Source organism: Sceloporus occidentalis, unplaced genomic scaffold (genome assembly GCF_023333645.1).
Source record: "Sceloporus occidentalis isolate IW3139 unplaced genomic scaffold, rSceOcc1.0.p SCAF_2, whole genome shotgun sequence".
Taxonomy (NCBI): domain Eukaryota; kingdom Metazoa; phylum Chordata; class Lepidosauria; order Squamata; family Phrynosomatidae; genus Sceloporus; species Sceloporus occidentalis.
The window spans coordinates 263,301,371-263,321,158 of record NW_028316982.1 but is presented as its reverse complement, the minus strand read 5'-3'; the positions used below and the strand labels follow the sequence as shown (position 1 = coordinate 263,321,158).

General features: G+C 40.8%; 1 protein-coding gene across 10 annotated transcripts in view; it reads right to left on the bottom strand.

Moving 5' to 3' along the window:
• DLG2 (discs large MAGUK scaffold protein 2) overlaps positions 1 to 19,788 on the bottom strand; it is a 1,248,672-nt gene that overhangs the window by 993,632 nt on the left and 235,252 nt on the right. For 9 of the 10 annotated variants that reach the window (XM_089512900.1, XM_089512903.1, XM_089512905.1 and 6 more), the window contains one exon: positions 3,806 to 3,880. In XM_089512900.1, the coding sequence (XP_089369026.1) occupies positions 3,806 to 3,880 (75 nt within the window). The remainder of the gene's footprint in view (positions 1 to 3,805; positions 3,881 to 19,788) is intronic. The other variant, XM_089512901.1, reaches the window with a different exon arrangement.

Here is a 19,788-nt window from a genome sequence, read left to right as displayed (position 1 = left end):
ACCTGAATCCTTTACATCTGAATGGGGGACACCTTTGATCCACCAGATGTTTTGGCTTCCAAATCACATCAGCTGTAGCCCATGTAGACAGTGAAAAGGAAATATGTGACTGGGGTTCAAATAAATCTGGAGGTCCATATTGTCCTGTCCCACCAACCAGCCTTACTCAAATGGGACATCCTTAGAAGAGATGGCTGATTCCCCAAAGCCCTTAAACCTCAGCATGGACCTCACCATCATGACATGGACCTCTCTAGCCTTGGCTTCCAGTGTTCCAGTCTGCATTTGTCTTTGCCTTCCTCTGAAGCTGAAAGAGTTTGACTTGCCCATGGTCACCCTGTGGGTTCCTATGGCCAAGCAGGGAGGTTCAAAACACACTACAGCAATTATCTAGTTTGAGGCCGCTTTACCTGTCCTGGCACAAGGCTAGTGGATTCTGGGGGCTGTAGTTTTGGAAGACATTTAGCCTTCTCTGTTAAAGAGCTCTGGTGCCACAATAAACTACAATTCCCAGGATTCCCTAGCACTGAGCCAGTGCAGTTAAAGTGGTCTCAAAGTGGATTATTTCTGCCGTGTGCTTTGGACCCTTGTTTTCTGGTAGTTCAGTGAGTACAAATTTTGTTTCATGTACATAATAATTAAACTATTATGTATAAAATTACCTTCAGGCAATGTGTATATGCTCCATATGAAACATAAATTAATTCCATGTTTAGACCAAGATATCTCTTTATGTATATTCAGTTATTCCAAAACCAGATAAAATCAGAAATCCAAAGTACTTCTGGTCCCAAGCATTTTGGATGAAGGAGATTGAACCTGTCCTTTTACATCAGCATCCCTGTTTATTGTGTGGAAGCCTGGGATTGCATCTTATATTGCGCACTTGAATAAAAGCCAAAGAATGATGAAATAATAAAAAGAAAGACCTGAAGTTCGAAAGGACATCCACCTAGACTTCCCAAGCAAGCAACCAATTAAGCAGTCTAAACTAACCAGTGGGAAATTCCTGCCTGACCCCAAAGCTAATAACCGTAATTGCAGCAAACAAGGCAGACAATGAATATGACCATTACTACCATCAGTCATATAAAGCCAATCATATGGAAATGAAATGTTTTTGACCTACCCTTTTCCCCCTAAAAGCTATTGCTTGCCATTGATTCATATACATGCAAGCATGATGCATCATGTTCTTAGATGTGTACACAGAAGCCCCAACACAAGTTCCTAATAATTCACACAATTCCCCAGTTAAAGGGGGAAATGGTGATAAAACAGGCCTTCATTCATACCACTTCCTGTTCTTTCATATGTATATGATAAACATGGTACAGAATTTATTCTTGGGATCACGATAGGTATAAAGGAAATAAGAAAACAAACAAACAACCAAAAGGAATTTTGTATTCAGAAACACAGATAGAATAGAAATAACAAATGGTACCACAGAAAAGTGGTGGTGGCCAGTGATTTATCAAATGCTGTCTGATATTCTCAGGGGCTCACTTTGCATGATCTGATGTGTCTGCCAATGGTTCTTCTGACTTTCATTGTGATTCAGATGTAATCTTGAATCAACAAGTCCTGTTCTGCACAAGCAGAGAGCCAGGACATTATGCAGCCCAAACACATCCATGCGTAACGATATGTCTCACAGAGTTCCATGAAGCTAATGCGCAAATAAATATGCATAGGATGGCAGTGTAACAATGCTGCATTGATATTAAGTACCACTGTGTTTTATGATGCTTACTCATAAGTAATTGCTGAATACTTGGGTCTCTTGCCCTTAATATTTCTGGTTGGTTTGCACTTGCATTCTAGGGTTGATGTCATCCATCAATGCACAACTGAGGGCCAATTTAAACATGAGAGTAGCTTCAGCATCTTGTCAGAAGAAGTCAAAGAAATATTTATGAAAATAAATCCTTCAAATTGTTTTCAGAGAGCTTAAAGGGTTTTCTTTCCGAGTGTGCATGCACTATGTCTGTGCTCTAGCCGAAACACCACATGGGACATGCATCACTGCAGTGCAAATACTGTATATCTGTGTATCAAAACATATATTAAGAAATCAGTTCTAGGGTCCCAGGTGGTAACTGGGAGAAATCCCCTCCCCAAGTCTTAAGGTATGTCTCCAAAGGACAATTACACTAGTTTCTCCCTGCCTTCAGCACAACCTGCCTACACAATGCAGGGCCAAACCCCCAGTTCAAGTTGAGATCATCTTTACAAGCACCTTACACAGCAGCAGCACTGCTGAGCAGCACAGCAAGACATATATGTAAACAACCATCCAATGATGCTCCATAGTGCTCTGGATTTTTTCTGAAAAATCTAGTGTTTTTAAAATCCAATTTAACCAGGAATAGGGAGGATTCAGTACAGAATCGACATTCCCTTGAGAAGATAGTCTGTACTGAATTCAGGCTTTAGCCCTGAGTTGAGTAGATAGCTGACAAAGTGGATGGGGAGAAACCCTTGTAATTGGCCCATGTAGATCTGACCTTTGAAGATAATCCTGTCTTCCACTGAAAAGTGCTGAAAACAGAGTGTTCTAAACTGCTATCTTGGATGCAGCTAAGTTTCATCTTTAGCAACTGAATAAAGCAAAAGCCAAAATGTTTTGCTCATTTTATATATTTTTATTTCTATTTGTTAGTTGCTCTCTGCTTCAGACAAAGCAGAAAGAATTTGGCTTTTTCATAACTTTCATCCTGCTACAAAGAGCCTGGCAATAGTTTGGATCGATTTGCAGCTCTAGTCTTGAAGTGGCCTGTCCTTCAGGCTCTTTTACCTGAGGACAGCTTTTTAAAACTATGCAAACCATATAAAATGTCTATAGTGGTAAATGTCTATAATGTTATTTTTGGCAACTTTCAAGGAGGCATGCTATGTTTAAGTCAGCCCTTCAATGTGGTACCTTCTTCATGTGACGGAAAAGAGATGGTCCAAATGTCCCTGGTTAACCAAAGGCTGTTTCCTTTGACTGCAACACATATTAAATGAAACCAATCAGATTGTGTTAAAATATAAGTTTTACAAGTTCCACATCTGTAGGCTTCAAATCTGATATTGTACAGAATATCCATTTTGATCTTGAGACGCAGTTCACACTTAAGGAGTGTAACTCAGGTGACCATTTTCCAAGCTAGATTTCTAAGCAGACCTGCAGAGTATCAAAGCTGTAATACTAATTTTTGGACTTTTGCAAACTAATCCTACACATGTTCAGAATCACAGAATTGTAGAGTTGTAAGGGACTGCAAGGGCCCCCTACTCCAACTCTCTAGGCAGAAAAAAATCTTGTTGTATTCAGTGCAACATACTCCCATTTATGTGTGCCTAGGATTTCAGTTGTATAAAGTATGGTTTTGGAGTCGGCTATTTGAAATGCAAGAAAGTCATCTCATTCAGATAAGCAAAAGAAAGAATAAACAGGACAGCACAAAAGAGTATCATTCCCTTCCTCTGAGCTCATAATAACTATCACCAACGAAGCATCTGCCAAACATTTTTGAGGTTATTTCCAGCCACACTGACACACTAGCGCTTCACACACAGCAACCTTCTGGAGGCTGTAAACATCTAAAGAAAGGATACACAATCAGAACTAGAGCAATGTTGTAAAAGCTAAGCTTCAAAGGGAACTTGGACAGACCAGAGACCACAATTCTTTCCGTACTTCTTTCAGAAATGTATCAAACGGTCCAATATTACACCCTTGAGTCTGCCTCTAGTGCTCAGACATCTCTTTCATTTGCTCAAATTTTTGCACATAAATAAAAAGGTGCAGACTTACAGAAGAATGCTGGATTGGTATCCATCCAGGTGATTCGACAGAACATTTGTGGGCTGGGCATCTGGTATGACTCTGCTGCAGACAAGTAAACAAAACAGAGGTGTGTTAGATAATCTATGCATTGTAAAAAAATTTCTGTAAATTGACTCCAATGTAGAGTTCGTCAAGAAGAAACTGTAAGTTCAGTGTTACAAGCACATTGCTTGGTTGAAAATGACTCCACGTTTAACCCCTGGCATTGCCAAAGCTTTCTGGTCCAAGACAGATACCCATCTGCTATCAATCAAAGCCTTGTTTACCAATCTAGATAGATCATTGGTCTCATTTGTCATATTCACAAATGTGTAAGTAACAGAGTCATACAACTCTTCATAGCTGACACCACTTTACCTGTCATGGCTCCATCCTGAGATTCGTAGTTTGATGAGCATGGTCTGTCAAGGCATTCTGGTGCTCACTAAACTACAAATCCCAGGATTCTCAAAGATAAAGCCAAAGTGGTGTCAAACTGCTTTATTTCTACAATGTGGATACACACACAAATTTGGAAGGGTCCCCAAGGACCATGTAGGCCAACCTTTCTACCTAGACATCACTCCTGAGAGGTGGCCCTCTAATCTCTTTTTAAAAACCTCCAATGAGGGAGATTCTATCATTTTTCAGGGTAGTCTCTTCCAGTCAAACAGCTTTTGCCTTCAGGAAGTTCTTCATAATATTTACCTTGAATTTCTAGGTATCTTCTGTGCACCAAAAAAAAAAAACAAGCTCATTTCATCCTCTGCTTGACAGCCCTCCAGATACTATTGACTGATGGACTGAGTGATTGACTAATTGATTAAAATATTTATATCCCAGTCTCTGTCTAAAGATCTCACCATGGCATAACATAAAATCAACTTGGCTAATTTTAGAAGTGTAAAAATAAAATGATGTTTAAAGGCTAAAAATATCCTAAACAATTTAACAAGTTTAAAAGACAGATTAAAACTTCTTAAAATTATTTAAAACCATGTACATATGAGGGTTTGTGTGAAACCAATTTGGGTCCCAAGGGTCAGGCTGGATGACCCATGTGGTCTCTTCCAACTCATTTTATCTTCTATGAACAGTTTTCAGTTGGCATCATATAAGGCTTGATTTCTAGACTTTCTTCCATGTTGCTCACCATCCTCTGTACCTTTTCCCATCTTTCAATATAATTCTTAAACTTCAACACCCAGAACTAGAAACAGTATTCCAGGGGAAGTCTGGCCAAAGCAGAATAGATCAGTGCTATTACTTTCCTTAATCTTGTTAGGAGGAGGTCTAATTTCATGACCTGTTCACAAAAGTCATGCCACAGGCTTTCATAAACACAAATAGGTTACCGAATTGCATGTAGAATAACAAATGTTTTAACTGTACTGTTTTTAAGCATTTTATGTTTTTTAATTGGATTTTATTCTTTTCATGTGTGGTGTGATTTAATATTGTGACAGTTTAATTCTATCTTAATGCTCACTTTTCAGGTTTTAATAGTATTGTTCTTTTAAACAGTGAGCCCCTTTGAATTCCAATTTTGCGGGGAAAGCAGGATGATGATGATGACGATGATGATGATAATGATGATAATGATGATGTCAAGCACTGAAGAATGCCTCACAAGGATCATAAAGAATCTGCTTTTCTTTCTTTGCAATGCTTTCTCACCTGTATAAAACTACACTACACAAATATGATATAATAGTGTTGTGCATTAACAGCATCCCAGCCTATAAATTATTTTCAGAATAAAGAGCAGAATGACATGATGAAGGACACAGAGGCCTAATTCTATTGTTATCTTATGCATATATCAGTTCCCCAACAGAAATGGCTAGACAATGCCATCCATTGTACTACATTTACACTCAGTTCAAGGCTACAGAAGCAAAACTCCACATGCAGTACTAGGTCACCAGATCTCAGGACCCAGCCCTGAGCTTCAGGGCCTGGCTTCTCTTCTCAAGTCCTCAAGGAAAAGGGGGGAAATCTCAGGGTGAGAGCACCGTCTTGAAATAGAGTGTGTGTGTGGGCGTGTTTCTACACATGTCCACATATATATTACTGTATACTGCTGGCCCTGCTACAGACTGATCTGGAATAGTTGCCAACAACTCTCCAGAGACTCATCTGCCCTCTCTTTCCCCCTTCACATCACTAGGGACTATCCTTGGGCCTCACGTCTTGAAATCTCAGCACCTTGGAATGCTCTTGACCAGAGCCTTTTTCACACTATAGATTTATAATATTATGATTCTACTTTTATTGCCATGGTTCTATTCCATGGAATCCTGGGATTTGCCACTTGGGGAGCAGTATTTAAAATTCTCAGCTAGAGAATTCTCATGTCTCCCCAAACTACGAACTCCACAGGATTCCATTGGATGCAGTCATGGCAGTTAAAGTGGAACCAGAGTGCTATAACAGCATAGTATGGATGGGCTTGTGGCAGCCCTATGTAGTACCCTTGTTCTTACAGATGCACCTTCTCTGCCCCTGCTGAAACTGGTGGTAGTACTCTTTCCATTGCAATTTGACTGGATGGCCCTTGAGGTCTCTTCTAATTCTGTGATACTATTACTCATTGTGCATATGGTTTCACATTTGGTTGCATAGCCCTGCTATTCATCACAAAGGCCACATAGCACAATCAATGCATATCTGCATATTCAGAGAGTTGCAATATGCATCTCCAAGATAAAGTGAGCCAGCATGGTGTAATGTTTTGATTGTTGGACTAGAACTCTGAGAGTCTATGGTTCAGATCCCTGTTCAGCCATAGAAACCCTCTGTTTGACCTTGAGCAAGTCATACTTTCAGAGGAAGACAGTGGCAAATCCCCTCTGAAGAAATCGTGACACTCCCTCCCCAAAAAACTAACAACACCATGATAGGTTCACTTTAGGGCCACCACAGGCTGGAAATGACTTGAAGGCACACAACTACAACCCCGAGGTAAAATCTCAGACATAGTATCATCCTACCAGGCTCAGGTGTGAATGGTTTCAACATGTCATTACTGGTCTTTTTCTTTAGAGCAGCTTTCCAAATCCTACTTCAGATTGTGCCCTGGGGCAGTATTCACTTTTCACCAGTATGCCTTCTCCATTATGAATGATCACTTCTCAGCTGTAAATAATTCCATCCCAGCTTTTCATGCAGAGGGGATATGTGAGTTGTATACTAATAACCTTATTCCAAACTCCTTCCCTTCCTCCCCTTGAGCTGATATAGTAGGTTGTTCTCACAATTTGTTAATATGTGATAATCTGGCACCCTAGAGAGAGAAGGGTTAATTTAACTTCTGGCTTCCTGCAGGGCTGTATGATTTTCTACTCATAGGGTTCTGAGCAGATCATTTCCCTTGCCATTTGTTGTGATTCAATTATGTTTGTGCAAAGACTCTACACCAGATGAAATGAATAGAATCGAGGCCGGGTTCAGGTTCGCTGAATTGCAACAGCTCAATATAATTTGCTGCTGTGTTTTAATTATTCCGCAAGCTACCTTTCATGGCCAAGGAGGAGAGAAATTAATATTTTCAACAGATAAAGGAAAAGTTGGGATCATCCAACCCCTACTGTTAAGGAAAGAGGCCTTCAGTTTAGCAAGAATGGACAGAAAGTAGATCCAGAAAGGAGCAACTGGAGCCTCAGGGCAGGATCTCTAGTTGATTTGAAAAAGATCAACAAATTATTTACCAACAATAGCAACAAGGTCATTACCCCACACCATTAGGCTCCTGAAATGAAGTGAACTTTGGGGTAACCAAGAGACAAAGTGGGATGATGAATCTACTCAAATGTAAAGGAGGCATCCAAGGCTCTACGCATATTTCAGCCTCTTTCAAGTTCAGACTAAACCACAGCATGGATTCCCCACCCCACTGACATGAAATCCATCAGCCATTAGTGCTCTCTGCTATATCATAGGAACTACAACTAAGAAAGCCCTATCTGTACAGCCCACCAGTATCAGTGGCAGCATCTGCACTGCACAAACAATCCATGACTCAATGCTATGGAATTCTGGGGTTTGTGAGACTTTTAGTTTTCTCTGTCAGGGAGCTCTTTTACCACAGCAAACTGCAACTCCCAGAATTATTATTATTATTATTATTATTATTATTATTATTTTATCTGTATCCTGATGTTTTCCCAGAACTGGAACTCAGAGCAGATAATTCCATAGCATTGAGTTACTAGGCAGTTAAAGTGGTGTCAAACTGGATTATTTATGTAGTATGGATCCAGCCTTAGTGTGAGATCTTCAAAGATTATGTTACAGCATGGGCTTGTGAATACATGTGCATAAGATCCTTCAACTAACCTAATCATTATGATGGGTGATATTAACAGACAGTCAATGATTACAGGCATCTTCCTTACATGAGCACAATGGCTGGCATCCTGTGGAGCAGTTAAGAATACTACAATAGGCTCTTGGTATCCATTGTGGTTTGGTTCAAGAATCACCATCACCCCCATGGATACTAATGTCCTCCTTTTCTCAGACATGTCTGACATTTCAACCTTCTGTCCAGAAAGAATTCAAAAACATCTTCCATTTTTATCATGATTGAGAAGCCCATTGAGAAACACCACTTGCTATTCCTCTTCGAGAAATATGTCTTGAAGGGGAACATATTTACAGCCTAGTTTTACTGCAAATAGGAAGATAGGATGTGTCCTTCTATAGTTCTTCTTAGCTAAGAGCAGCAGCAGACTAAACTTGCTCCCAGAGCTTGGGGCACATTTGGTATGAATTTATATTTCTATTACTGTTTTTAACCTTTATTTTGTAATGTCCTACATATTTCTTGAATGTCCTACAGTTTTTAGCACCTTGTCCTCCCTTGCTTTTACGACATCTGGTCACCGTGACCAGAAGTCTAGCACATGGCAAACAATGACCAGCAGCCACTGATGTATGTCTTAGTCATATTAGAAACAAAACCATGTGCCATCTCTCTGGGGTGCCAGGGATTTAGCTTTCATGACATATACAACACCCAGGCCTGATGTGAGTACATTAAATGTGCAGTCCAGCACATTAAGATACCACTCATTCATTTTCCTGTGAAAAGTCACAAATTCACCAGATGCCAAAATGTGCCAACACTCTATACTTCCCATGAAAGCCTTCGTATTACTGATTGCCAGAACCTGCATATCATATCAAAACCTGTAAAGCTGCTTAAAAAGAGGCCCAAGGAAAGGATCATTGTGCTATTAAACAAATGTTTAATTCAGAAAAAAACTAGGGAAGCCATTCAGGATATTTTGAGGAGGAGTTACCAAAGAGGATGGGTGAACACAGCTAGTGGATTATGCAGCCAAATCCCAGCATAAGATAAATCATGCAGATTATGGGAGTATTGTCAAATGGGTTTTAAGCATTATAAGCTTTTTGTTCCCAAATTCTTATATCTTAATATGTGGCACCCATTATCTTTCTGTAACTCAGGTCTGAACTTAGAAAAGTTACATTTCTGGAATACGGACTTGATCACATGTGGATCTTAAGCAAGAGAATAGTGCCTTTGGCAGTACCTATCACACAACTTCACCTCCAGTCCTTTGCTGCTGTGCTACTGAAGTATTGTTAGAGAGCAAATTTCCATTGATAAGGAAATCTGTTAATAAGCAGCCAATCACACTGCTATCTCATTACTGCAACAGTGTGATAGTGACAGTTTGCTGCAGTACCAATATTGGGAAGTCATGTGGCATCAATGTCCTCATTTCGCCCCCTCTCCCTTGCTATTCCCAGGCAGCCTGTTTTTTGTTTAAAATATCACATCTCCATAACTCCAGCATTGCATTACAATTTTTTAAAAATTTTAAAAATGAAAGGCATGCTGGGTAGGGCGCAGGGCAAGGAGGCCAGCCTAAGGGGGAATGAGGAAGAGAGAGCATGAAGACCATCAATGGCACCAAACATGCTATTGAAGAGACATCTGATAAAAACTACAAAACCAGTATATTTCTATTCCCTTAAGAATGTGATTGGTGCAAGACTGAGGTGTGACCAAGGCTCATGTGACAAAGTCCTATAGGCCCCTCAAAACACACACACACGTATTAGCCACACCACTACAATTCCTCACCCAATGTGATGGGTACCTAAGGGGCTGGACAGATTGGCAGAATTGGCTGCCTTTCTACCTTGGAAGCAGGCCATGGCAACCACACGCTCCTTTTTGTACTGCAGAATGGGTGCCATAACTGCCATGGCATGGTGTTATGATACCCTTCGTGCACCATGCCATTTCGGTGCTGTGCACAGTGGACGTCATCATGGCATGCCCAGTGTAAACAAGGGCATGCCAAGATGGCACCCATAGCACCCAGTAGGGTTTGGGAACGTATGAACGCTCTGCTCTACTGCAGCCCTAGTTCGGCACAAAGTGCCCATCTGTCCAAGCCCTAAGTCTTCCAAACTTTTGTTAAGGATGATGGAAGATACAATCTAAAGCACTTGAAGGGGCCTCATATTCCCCACCTCTAGGCCAGATGGGGTGAATATCTAAAAATACTCAAAACTGATTTTTAAATTAAAAAAAAAACATGTTGCTCAATTTTGGGGGAAAGCAGATGAGAAGTATCCTGGACTGATGAGAATCTTTTCAGTTCAGGACTTATTCTGTGCAAATTTTATATATGGTTACTCTGTGCAGAAAACAGTATTTCTCTGTGCAGCAACAAAAAAATCTGTATAGATATAGTATTTTCTGCACACAAAAAATTGTTTGCTGCATAAAAAACATGTGAATTTTGTCCAGAATAAGGCTCACACGGTGAATAATCTTTGAAAACTGCGATTATGCATGTAAACAGCGTAGCAGAACATTTCTAAAATTACCTGTTGCTTTCTTCAAGAAGAAGATTCTAGGCCTAGAAAACATGGGATGCTTACTTCAGCTGCAGACCTGACCCTACTTAATCCTTCATTCTTTTCTGATGTATGACTAAAATATGGGCTTTTAAAGCAAAGCTCTGAGGGATTATTATATGTGACTGCAGTTTGGAAATTTTATTGAAGTACATCTGGTTAGTACTTGAATGGGAGACCACCAACAAATACCAGAAGAAGTAATTGGCAAAATCACCTCTGAGTGTTCCTTGCCTAAGAAACCCCTATGAAATTCATGGGGTCACCATAAATAAATAGGAGACTTGAAGGTGCATACCACGCATACATGCACATGTGCACACACTCTCTCACACACACTCTGCTGTTAGATTCACTGCAGGAGGCACTGGTTATTTTAATCTTGCAATTTAAGCATTTTTAATATATTACCTTTCCATTTAGGCTGCCGGTTGCCTTGAATACCAAATCTGATAGAAAGGAAGGCAATCAATCATTTTAGCAATAAATGAATGAACATGTTGGTAGAGTCTGGAAATATTATTCAGGTTTATATGTAAACATGGAAAGCAGCTGTAAACTATAATTACACCTTCAAATTTCTACATTAAAATATTTAATGTCTGAAATTTAACCATGGATTACACCTACAATGAAATTAGTATCCCAAACTGAAGAAAGCATCATACGTATGGTGAAAAATGATCTTAACCTCCATGTGTGCTTCATACCCTCCAACTCTCCTGATTTGTCATGGACACTCCCAATTAATTCTACATTGTCACACTTTTTCAGCTGCTTTTAAAATATCCCAGTTTCTCTTTCCTTCTCCCACATTCTTCCTTTGTCCTCAGTTTACAGTACTTCAGTTTGGTGCAAACTGAGTTCTAAGTGCAAAAATAGTTGGCATTCAGTTAACTCGGTGCATGGAAGAAGACAGGAGGGAGTGGAATCTTTTCCAAAAAGTCTGTACGAACAGCCTAGTCTTTCTGTTTGTGCTTTCTTGGATTAACACCCCCATTTAATAATAAAAAATAATGCTGTGCAGTTAGTTACCCAAAATTATGTGAAGGGAATAAAAGGGCTTGTTTTGTCTGTTTCACAGCAACATTCATTTTCTGCACTGAAAGACTCATTTCAGTATTGATTCATTTAAAAACCTAAATTGGCTTTGTTCTTTAGTCATTAAGGTCGTAAGTATTTCAATAATTCTTTCTTTCTTTCTTTCTTTCTTTCTTTCTTGACAGACAACATTTCTAAAATCTCAAATTACAACAACCCTACAAATTTGGGGACTAGAAGAAAATTTCATGGGGGGGATGCTTATTCAGAAGGGGGATACCCTAGTTTTGCACCTCATTTAGCTACACCTCTGAATACCAGTATGCAAAGGGATCTTGTAGCACCTCTGAGACTAACTGTGGGAAAGAAATTGTAGCAGAGGCTTTTGTAGACTTGGGAGATTATCGCACACATCTTTTCCCTGATGGGATTAACACAGATTTAACTGTCAAAGACAGGCTTTACCACATTCTCCTTTGGCTAGATGTATGCAGCCCGTATGCAACCTGAACTTATACCACAGCTTTTCAAGAACAGGAAAACTCTGTCTTTGAAAAGCCATGGGACAAGCCCACGTTGCACATGGACTGAATATGCCCAGTCATGGGAAACTGTAGTAAGACTCAGCTTTGACAGCTAAATGTGCATCTATCCCATCAGAGAAAAGATGGGATAAGGCATGTTTGATAATCTCCTTGGTCTACTTCCTCAGCTGTAGCTAAATATGAGAGATACAGATAGATTTAACGAGGAAAATGGGAATACCAGAAGGTTCTTGCAGGTGGCTTCCATGGCTGCATGCAGACAGCAAAAGCATGATTCTCACCTCTATCATAAAGTAATCGCTATGTGACAAGTAAGTACACCTTTCCCCATCCTTCTTCTCCTCCCCCCCCCCCCCCCCGAATACTGTGTCTAGTTCAAAAAGGATGTTGACATGATGGAGCATGTCCAGAGGAGGGCGAGCAAAATGGTGAAAGGCCTGGAAACCATGCTGTGTGAGGAGCAACTGAGGGAGCTGGCTATGTTTGGCCAGAAGAAGAGAAGGTTAAGAGCTGATATGATAGCCCTATTTAAATATTTGAAAGGAGATCATACTGAGGATGGAGGAAGCTTGTTTTCTGCAGCTCCAGAGACTAGGACATGGATCAATGGATTCAAATTACAGGAAAAGAGATTCCACCTCAACATTAGGAGGAACCTACTGACTGTAAGAGCTGTTCAACACTGAAACATGCTGTCTCAGAGAGTAGTGGAGTCTCTCTCTTCTTTCGGGGATTTTAAAAGGGGGCTGGATGACCATCTCTTGGCAATATTTTGATTGTGTCTTCTTCCATGTCAGGGGGTTGGATTTTGGTGTCTCTTGTGGTTTCTTCCAACTCTATGGAGGTTATCACACAAAGGAGATCAGGAGTTTATCCCGTGAATATCCCGGAAAAATAACGTAATTACACGTAACAATTTCACACGACGTTGCACAAAACCTTCCATTAAAGTGGTCACAAACAAGCATTAACGCACATCTTTTTTCCGGTATCACTTTATTTGCACAATTACATGTGATAATCATTTGCGCAATTATTCACCATTTCCACTTCATTTGTGGGTTGCTTTCAATGTGCTTTAATCTCTCTTTAATGTCAAAATTAGCCCCAGTGTGATAAACTCCTATGATCCTATGATTTTATGATTCCTCCCTCCCTTGCTTCTTCTTGTTTGTTCCTCTTCATGAAATCAGTCAGATCCCCAAGCTGTTATAGAAGAGGGCAAAGGATCCAGGGAATATTCCTTTGTTGCACTAGTCCCACTGGCTGCCAGTCCATCTCTGGGAACAATTCAAAGGTTTGTGCCCAGAAATGGGCAATTGCCTATAAAGCTCTAAACAGGTCAGGGCCATGTTATTTGAAGGACCATATTCTCCTCATATTTTGAGATCTTCTGGAGAGGCTTTCCTCTTTGTCCTACCACTCTCACAGATACCTTTTGTGGGAATACTACACTTGATCTTAGCCTTCTCAGTGGATGATCTCAAGCTCTGCAACCCAATTTCCAGAGACTTTAGCCTGGCACCCTCTTTCCGTAGACATTTCTATTTCAGCAAACCTTTGAGGACTGATTGCACAAGGCCCACTCACTCACCTAGGTTTTCTGTTTGTCATTTTTGGTCTAATCTGCACTGCAGAAGTGATGCATCTTGACACAGCTTTAACTTCTCAATGCTATGGGCTTCTGGGATTGTCATTTTGTAAGGTATTTAGACTTCTCTGTCAGAGAGCTCTGGTGCCACAACAAACTACATATCCTAAATTTTCATAGGATGGGGCCATCACAGTTAAAGTGTTGTCAAACTGCATTATTTCTGCAGTGCAGATTAAACCTTTGTTGTGCTGAGGGTCTTTTTTAATGTTTGACTTTGGTACTTTGTGGATTTTAACCTTTTTTTAATCTGTTGCAATCCACCTTGAGTATTGAACTGGGGAAAAGATGGGAAAATAATAATAATAATAATAATAATAATAATAATAATAATAATAATAATAATATAGGAAATGCTATTATTGCCTTATCACTGATGGATTTAAAAGGACAGGAGAGCTAACTGAGCTACAACCTGGCAACCCTAATTTGAGGCTTTGGCGTGAAGAGCTACTCTACTGTCATAGTTTGGCTACTTCCAGCATCCCTTGATGCTTACTATGTACCCTAAACACGGCTGTTGCATGGTGCAGGTCTCATTAAATTCAGGAGCCGACTTCTGAGTGTTCATGTGCTGCTTTCTCATTTTCTAACTTATAAGATGCAGCACTCCAATGCTAAGCAGTATTAAAGCCCTAATGGGGTCTGACCAAGCAGTTAATTGCAGATTTTCTCCCTTAGTTTATGGCGCTTTTCATTGATTTTCTAAAACAAATCACCTTTTGTCTTTCAGAGCTAAAGCAACTCCCCTAAAGACATCTCTCCAAGATCAACGAATGATAAGTTAATGGAATTTTATCGGAAATTTCATTCGCACTAAACAAGGTCAATGCTTGGAAGAAACGAGATGCCACTTAGAAATGAAGATCAAAGTAATTCTATTCTTGCTGCTACCATAGAGACCAATGGGAGGAGGGAAAGGAAGAGATTTAGCAAGCTTAATTCCTCCTGAAATTTAAAATTAACTACAAGGGGGAAAGGGGCAATTACCATATTTTTAAGGACTAAAGGAGGGGAAAATGAGCTTTGACAGGATATAATTAAATATGCTTCACATGCAGTATGTATAGGGAATGTGCAACATTTCCACGAGGTTCCGTAAAACATTTTTCTAGAAAAGATATGACAGGTTTCATAAGTCTATATTCATATTTGAAAACTCCAGAATTAGCAAACTATGAGCCAAATTAACACTGGAAAGTAAAAGTTTGAAATAAAAAATGAGCTCCCCAAAAAATTGTCTTGTTTTTTGTTCTTTCTCACATCAAAATTGCCTCCGAAGCGTTTTATTCAACATTGGTCCTTTCAGGATTATTTTCCTTCTTCTTTAGCCCCGCTGTCCTTGGTATTACTTGCCATCACTGGTACACAGTCTAACAGCCTTTAAGACACATGTGGTTCTCTCAACTAGGACACAACATTATGTGATCATAGAATCATAGAATCATAGAATTGTAGAGTTGGAAGAGACCACTAGGGCCATCCAGTCCAACCCCCTGCCATGCAGGAAATCCAAATCAAAGCATCCCTGTCAGATGGCCATCCAGCCTCTGTTTAAAGACCTCCAAGGAAGGAGACTCTATCACCTTCCGAGGAAGTGCATTCCACTGTCGAACAGCCCTTACTGTCAGGAAGTTCCTCCTAATGTTGAGGTGGAAGCTCTTTTCCTGTAGCTTGCATCCATTGTTCCGGGTCCTGTTCTCTGGAGCAGCAGAAAACAAGCTTGCTCCCTCCTCAATATGACATCCTTTCAAATATTTAAACAGGGCTATCATATCACCTCTTAACCTTCTTTTCTCCAGGCTAAACATCCCCAGCTCCCTAAGTCGTTCCTCATAGGGCATGGTTTCCAGACCCTTCACTATTTTTGTCGCCCTCCTTTGGACACGCTCCAGTTTCTCAATGTCCTTTCTGAATTGTGGCGCCCAGAACTGGACACAATATTCTAGGTGGGGCCTGACCAAAGCAGAATACAGTGGCACTATTACTTCTCTTGATCTAGACACTATACTTCTATTGATGCAGCCTAAAATAGCATTGGCCTTTTTAGCTGCCGCATCACACTGTTGACTCATGTTCAACTTGTGGTCTACTTGGACTCCTAGATCCCTTTCACACGTAGTTTCATTCAGCCAGGTGTCACCCATCCTATATCTGTGCATTTTATTTTTCCGCCCTAAGTGCAATACCTTACATTTCTCTGTGTTGAATTTCATTTTGTTAGCTTTGGCCCAGCTTTCTAGTCTATTCAGGTCATTTTGAATCTTGATCCTGTCCTCTGGGGTATTAGCTATTCCCCCTAATTTAGTGTCATCTGCAAATTTGATAAGTATGCTCCCAATTCTGTCATCCAGGTCATTGATAAAGATGTTGAATAGCACTGGGCCCAGGACAGAGCCCTGTGGGACCCCACTGGTCACTTCTCTCCAGGATGAAAAGGAGCCATTGTTGAGCACCCTTTGGGTTCGGCCGGTCAACCAATTACAAATCCATTTAACAGTTCCTTTGTCTAGCCCACATTTTACAAGCTTGTTTGCAAGAATGTCATGGGAAACCTTGTCAAAGGCCTTACTGAAATCAAGATATACTATATCCACAGCATTCCCTTCATCTACCAAGCTGGCAATTTTATCAAAGAAAGAGATTAGATTTGTCTGGCATGACTTGTTTCTCTGAAACCCATGTTGACTTTTTGTGATTATGGCATTGCCTTCTAGATGTTCACAGACTCTCTGTTTAATGATCTGCTCCCGAATCTTTCCTGGAACTGATGTCAGACTAACTGGACAATAATTGTTTGGATCCTCTTTTTTCCCCTTTTTGAAGATGGGGGCAACGTTTGCCCTTCGCCAGTCTGCTGGGATCTCTCCTGTTCTCCAGGAGTTTTCAAATATGATTGCCAATGGCTCCGATATTACTTTTGCCAGTTCTTTTAATACCCTTGGATGGAGTTCATCTGGTCCCGGAGACTTAAATTCATTTAGATTAACAAGGTGTTCCTCTACTATCTCTTTACTTATTCTGTGCTGAAATTCCCCTATTCTGTCCTCTGCTCCATTATCCTCAGGTTGAGCACCCTTTGCCTTTTCTGAGAAGACTGAGGCAAAGAAGGTGTTGAGTAATTCTGCCTTTTCTCTATCTCCTGTTAGCATTTTGCCATCTTCTCCACGCAGTGGCCCTACCATTTCCTTCTTCTTCCTCTTGCTGCGGACATATCCAAAAAAGCCCTTTTTATTGTTCTTAACCTCTCTAGCAAGCCTGAGTTCATTCTGCGCTTTAGCTTTTCTGACTTTACCCCTACACATGCCTGCTATTTCTTTGAATTCCTTTTTCGTGATTTCCCCCTTTTTCCATTTCTTATACATGTTCCGTTTCAAACTTAGCTCGGTTGAAAGTTCCTTAGTCATCCATCCTGGTTTCTTGAGACACCTCCTGTTTTTCTTTCTCACTGGAACTGTTTGAAATTGTGCCTTCAGTATCTCCCTTTTGAGAAAGTCCCATCCGTCCTGAACTCCTTTATCTTTTAGTATTTCTGACCATGGAATCGCCCTCAATACTTCTCTAAGTTTACTGAAATCCGCTCTCCTAAAGTCTAGGATGTGTGTCTGACTCTGCCTGGCTTCTCCTTTCCACTGTATTACAAACTCCAGGAGAACATGGTCACTTCCACCTAATGATCCCACCACTTGCACCTCATTAACCAAGTCATCCTTGTTGGTTAGGATCAGATCTAAAATAGCTGACCCCCTTGTTGCCTCTTCCACCTTTTGGACCATGAAATTGTCTTCCAGGCAAGTGAGGAATTTGCTAGACCTTGAGGATTTTGCTGAGTTTGACTTCCAGCAAATATCAGGATAGTTGAAATCGCCCATCACTACTACATCTCTCTTTTCTGACTGTGTGGTCATCTGTTCTAGAAAGATATCATCCAATTCCTCAGTCTGACTTGGGGGTCTGTAGTAGACTCCCACCGTAACACCCTTGTTGTTTCCCTCCCCTTTGATTCTTATCCAGATGCTCTCCACCTGGCTTCCATGATTGATGTCCAGGATCTCTTCACTGGTGTAAATATCTCTGACATATAGTGCTATTCCTCCTCCTTTCCTGTTTGGCCTATTTCTCTTAATAAGGTTATACCCCTCTATTTCCACATTCCAACCATGAGACTCATCCCACCAGGTTTCAGTGATGCCTATTATATCATATTTGCTTTGTTGTACTAGGAGTTCGAGTTCATCTTGCTTATTTCCCATGCTCTGTGCATTAGTGTAGAGACATCGCAGACCATGGTTCCCTTTTACTTGCTGCCTGTGCAAGTTTTTTTGCCTCCCACTGTTGGGCCCTTGCACTGTTTGCCTTGTTTCCTCTATGTCAGTTTGACTATTTTCGCCATCCCTTTCGCCTTCCTTAATATTGTCTCCCTTCCCCTCAGAACTCAGTTTAAAGCTCTCCTGATGAAGTTCTTGAGACTGTTGGCAAAAATATTTCTTCCAACTGGCGTGAGATGCAACCCGTCTGTTGCAAGAAGTCCCTCCTCATGGAACCGCAGCCCATGATCGAAGAATCCAAATCCTTCTCGGCGGCACCATCTGCGGAGCCAGTTGTTCACATCTGCTATTTTCCTCTCCCTTCCTGGACCACGCCCTTCAACTGGCAGAAGAGACGAGATGACAACCTGTACATCCATTCCTTTCAGCTTCCTACCAAGCGCCTCGTAATCCCTTTTGATGTTCTGAATGCTGTGTCTTGCAGTATCATTAGTTCCCACGTGGACCAAAAGGAAGAGGTATTGGTCAGTAGGCTTGACCAGTCTTGTCAGCCTCTCTGTCACATCACGGATCTTTGCACCTGGAAGACAACACACCTCTTGAGACATCTTGTCAGGCCTACAAATCACTGCTTCTGTACCCCTCAGCAAGGAGTCCCCCACTACGACCACACGCCTCCTCCGAGGCTTAGCAGCGACTGTTCCCTCGGGTGGGACTCTCAGGCTCCCCTGCTCTGTCCCTGAAGTCTGTCCATGCTGCTCTTCTTCATCCTCCTTGATAAGGGAAAGAGCTTCGAATCGATTCTCTAGCTGCAAGCTCCCCGAACAATGATGATGCCATTAACAGCAATAAACAAAATGATTTGTGTCACCACAGCCAACTCAGTTAAGCAGAAGAGTAGGTGAATACAGCTGAGGACAGTGAGGGCAAACCAAGAGGAGAAAATGACACCAAAAAGTAGGAAGAGATGTGAGAAGGGCATTGATGTGAACAACCTTGGAATTATACAGATGGTTAGCTAGATGAGTACTTTCTTAGGAAGTAATTTCACTTCATCGATTATGTTAATTTCAAGGTGAATATTTAAATTAGTTATTAAATATTCAGTGCTGCCATGCTTAAAATAAATTGCAAATGGTAGACTTGGTGTAACCAGAAACAAATAATCATGTAATCATGAAGTGGCTCCACCTGATTTTCCTTGGGGTGCATTTCCACGTACTTCTTAATGCAGAGATAATAGAATAATAGAATCTGAAAGATGAAAGAGACATCAAGGTCCATTCAGTCCAACCCCTGCCATGCAGGAATACACAAGCAAAGCACCCCTGACAGATACCCATCCAGCCTCTGTTTAAAAAACTCCAAAGACAGAGACTCCACCACACTCTGAGGCAGTGTATTTCATGGTGAAACAGTGCTTACTATCAGGAAGTTCCTCTTAATGTTTCAGTTGACTCTGTTTTCCTGTAGTTTGGATCCACTGCCCCATGCCCTGGTCTCTGGAGCAGCAGAAAACAAGTTAGCTCCCTCCTCAATATGACATCCCTTCAAATATTTAAA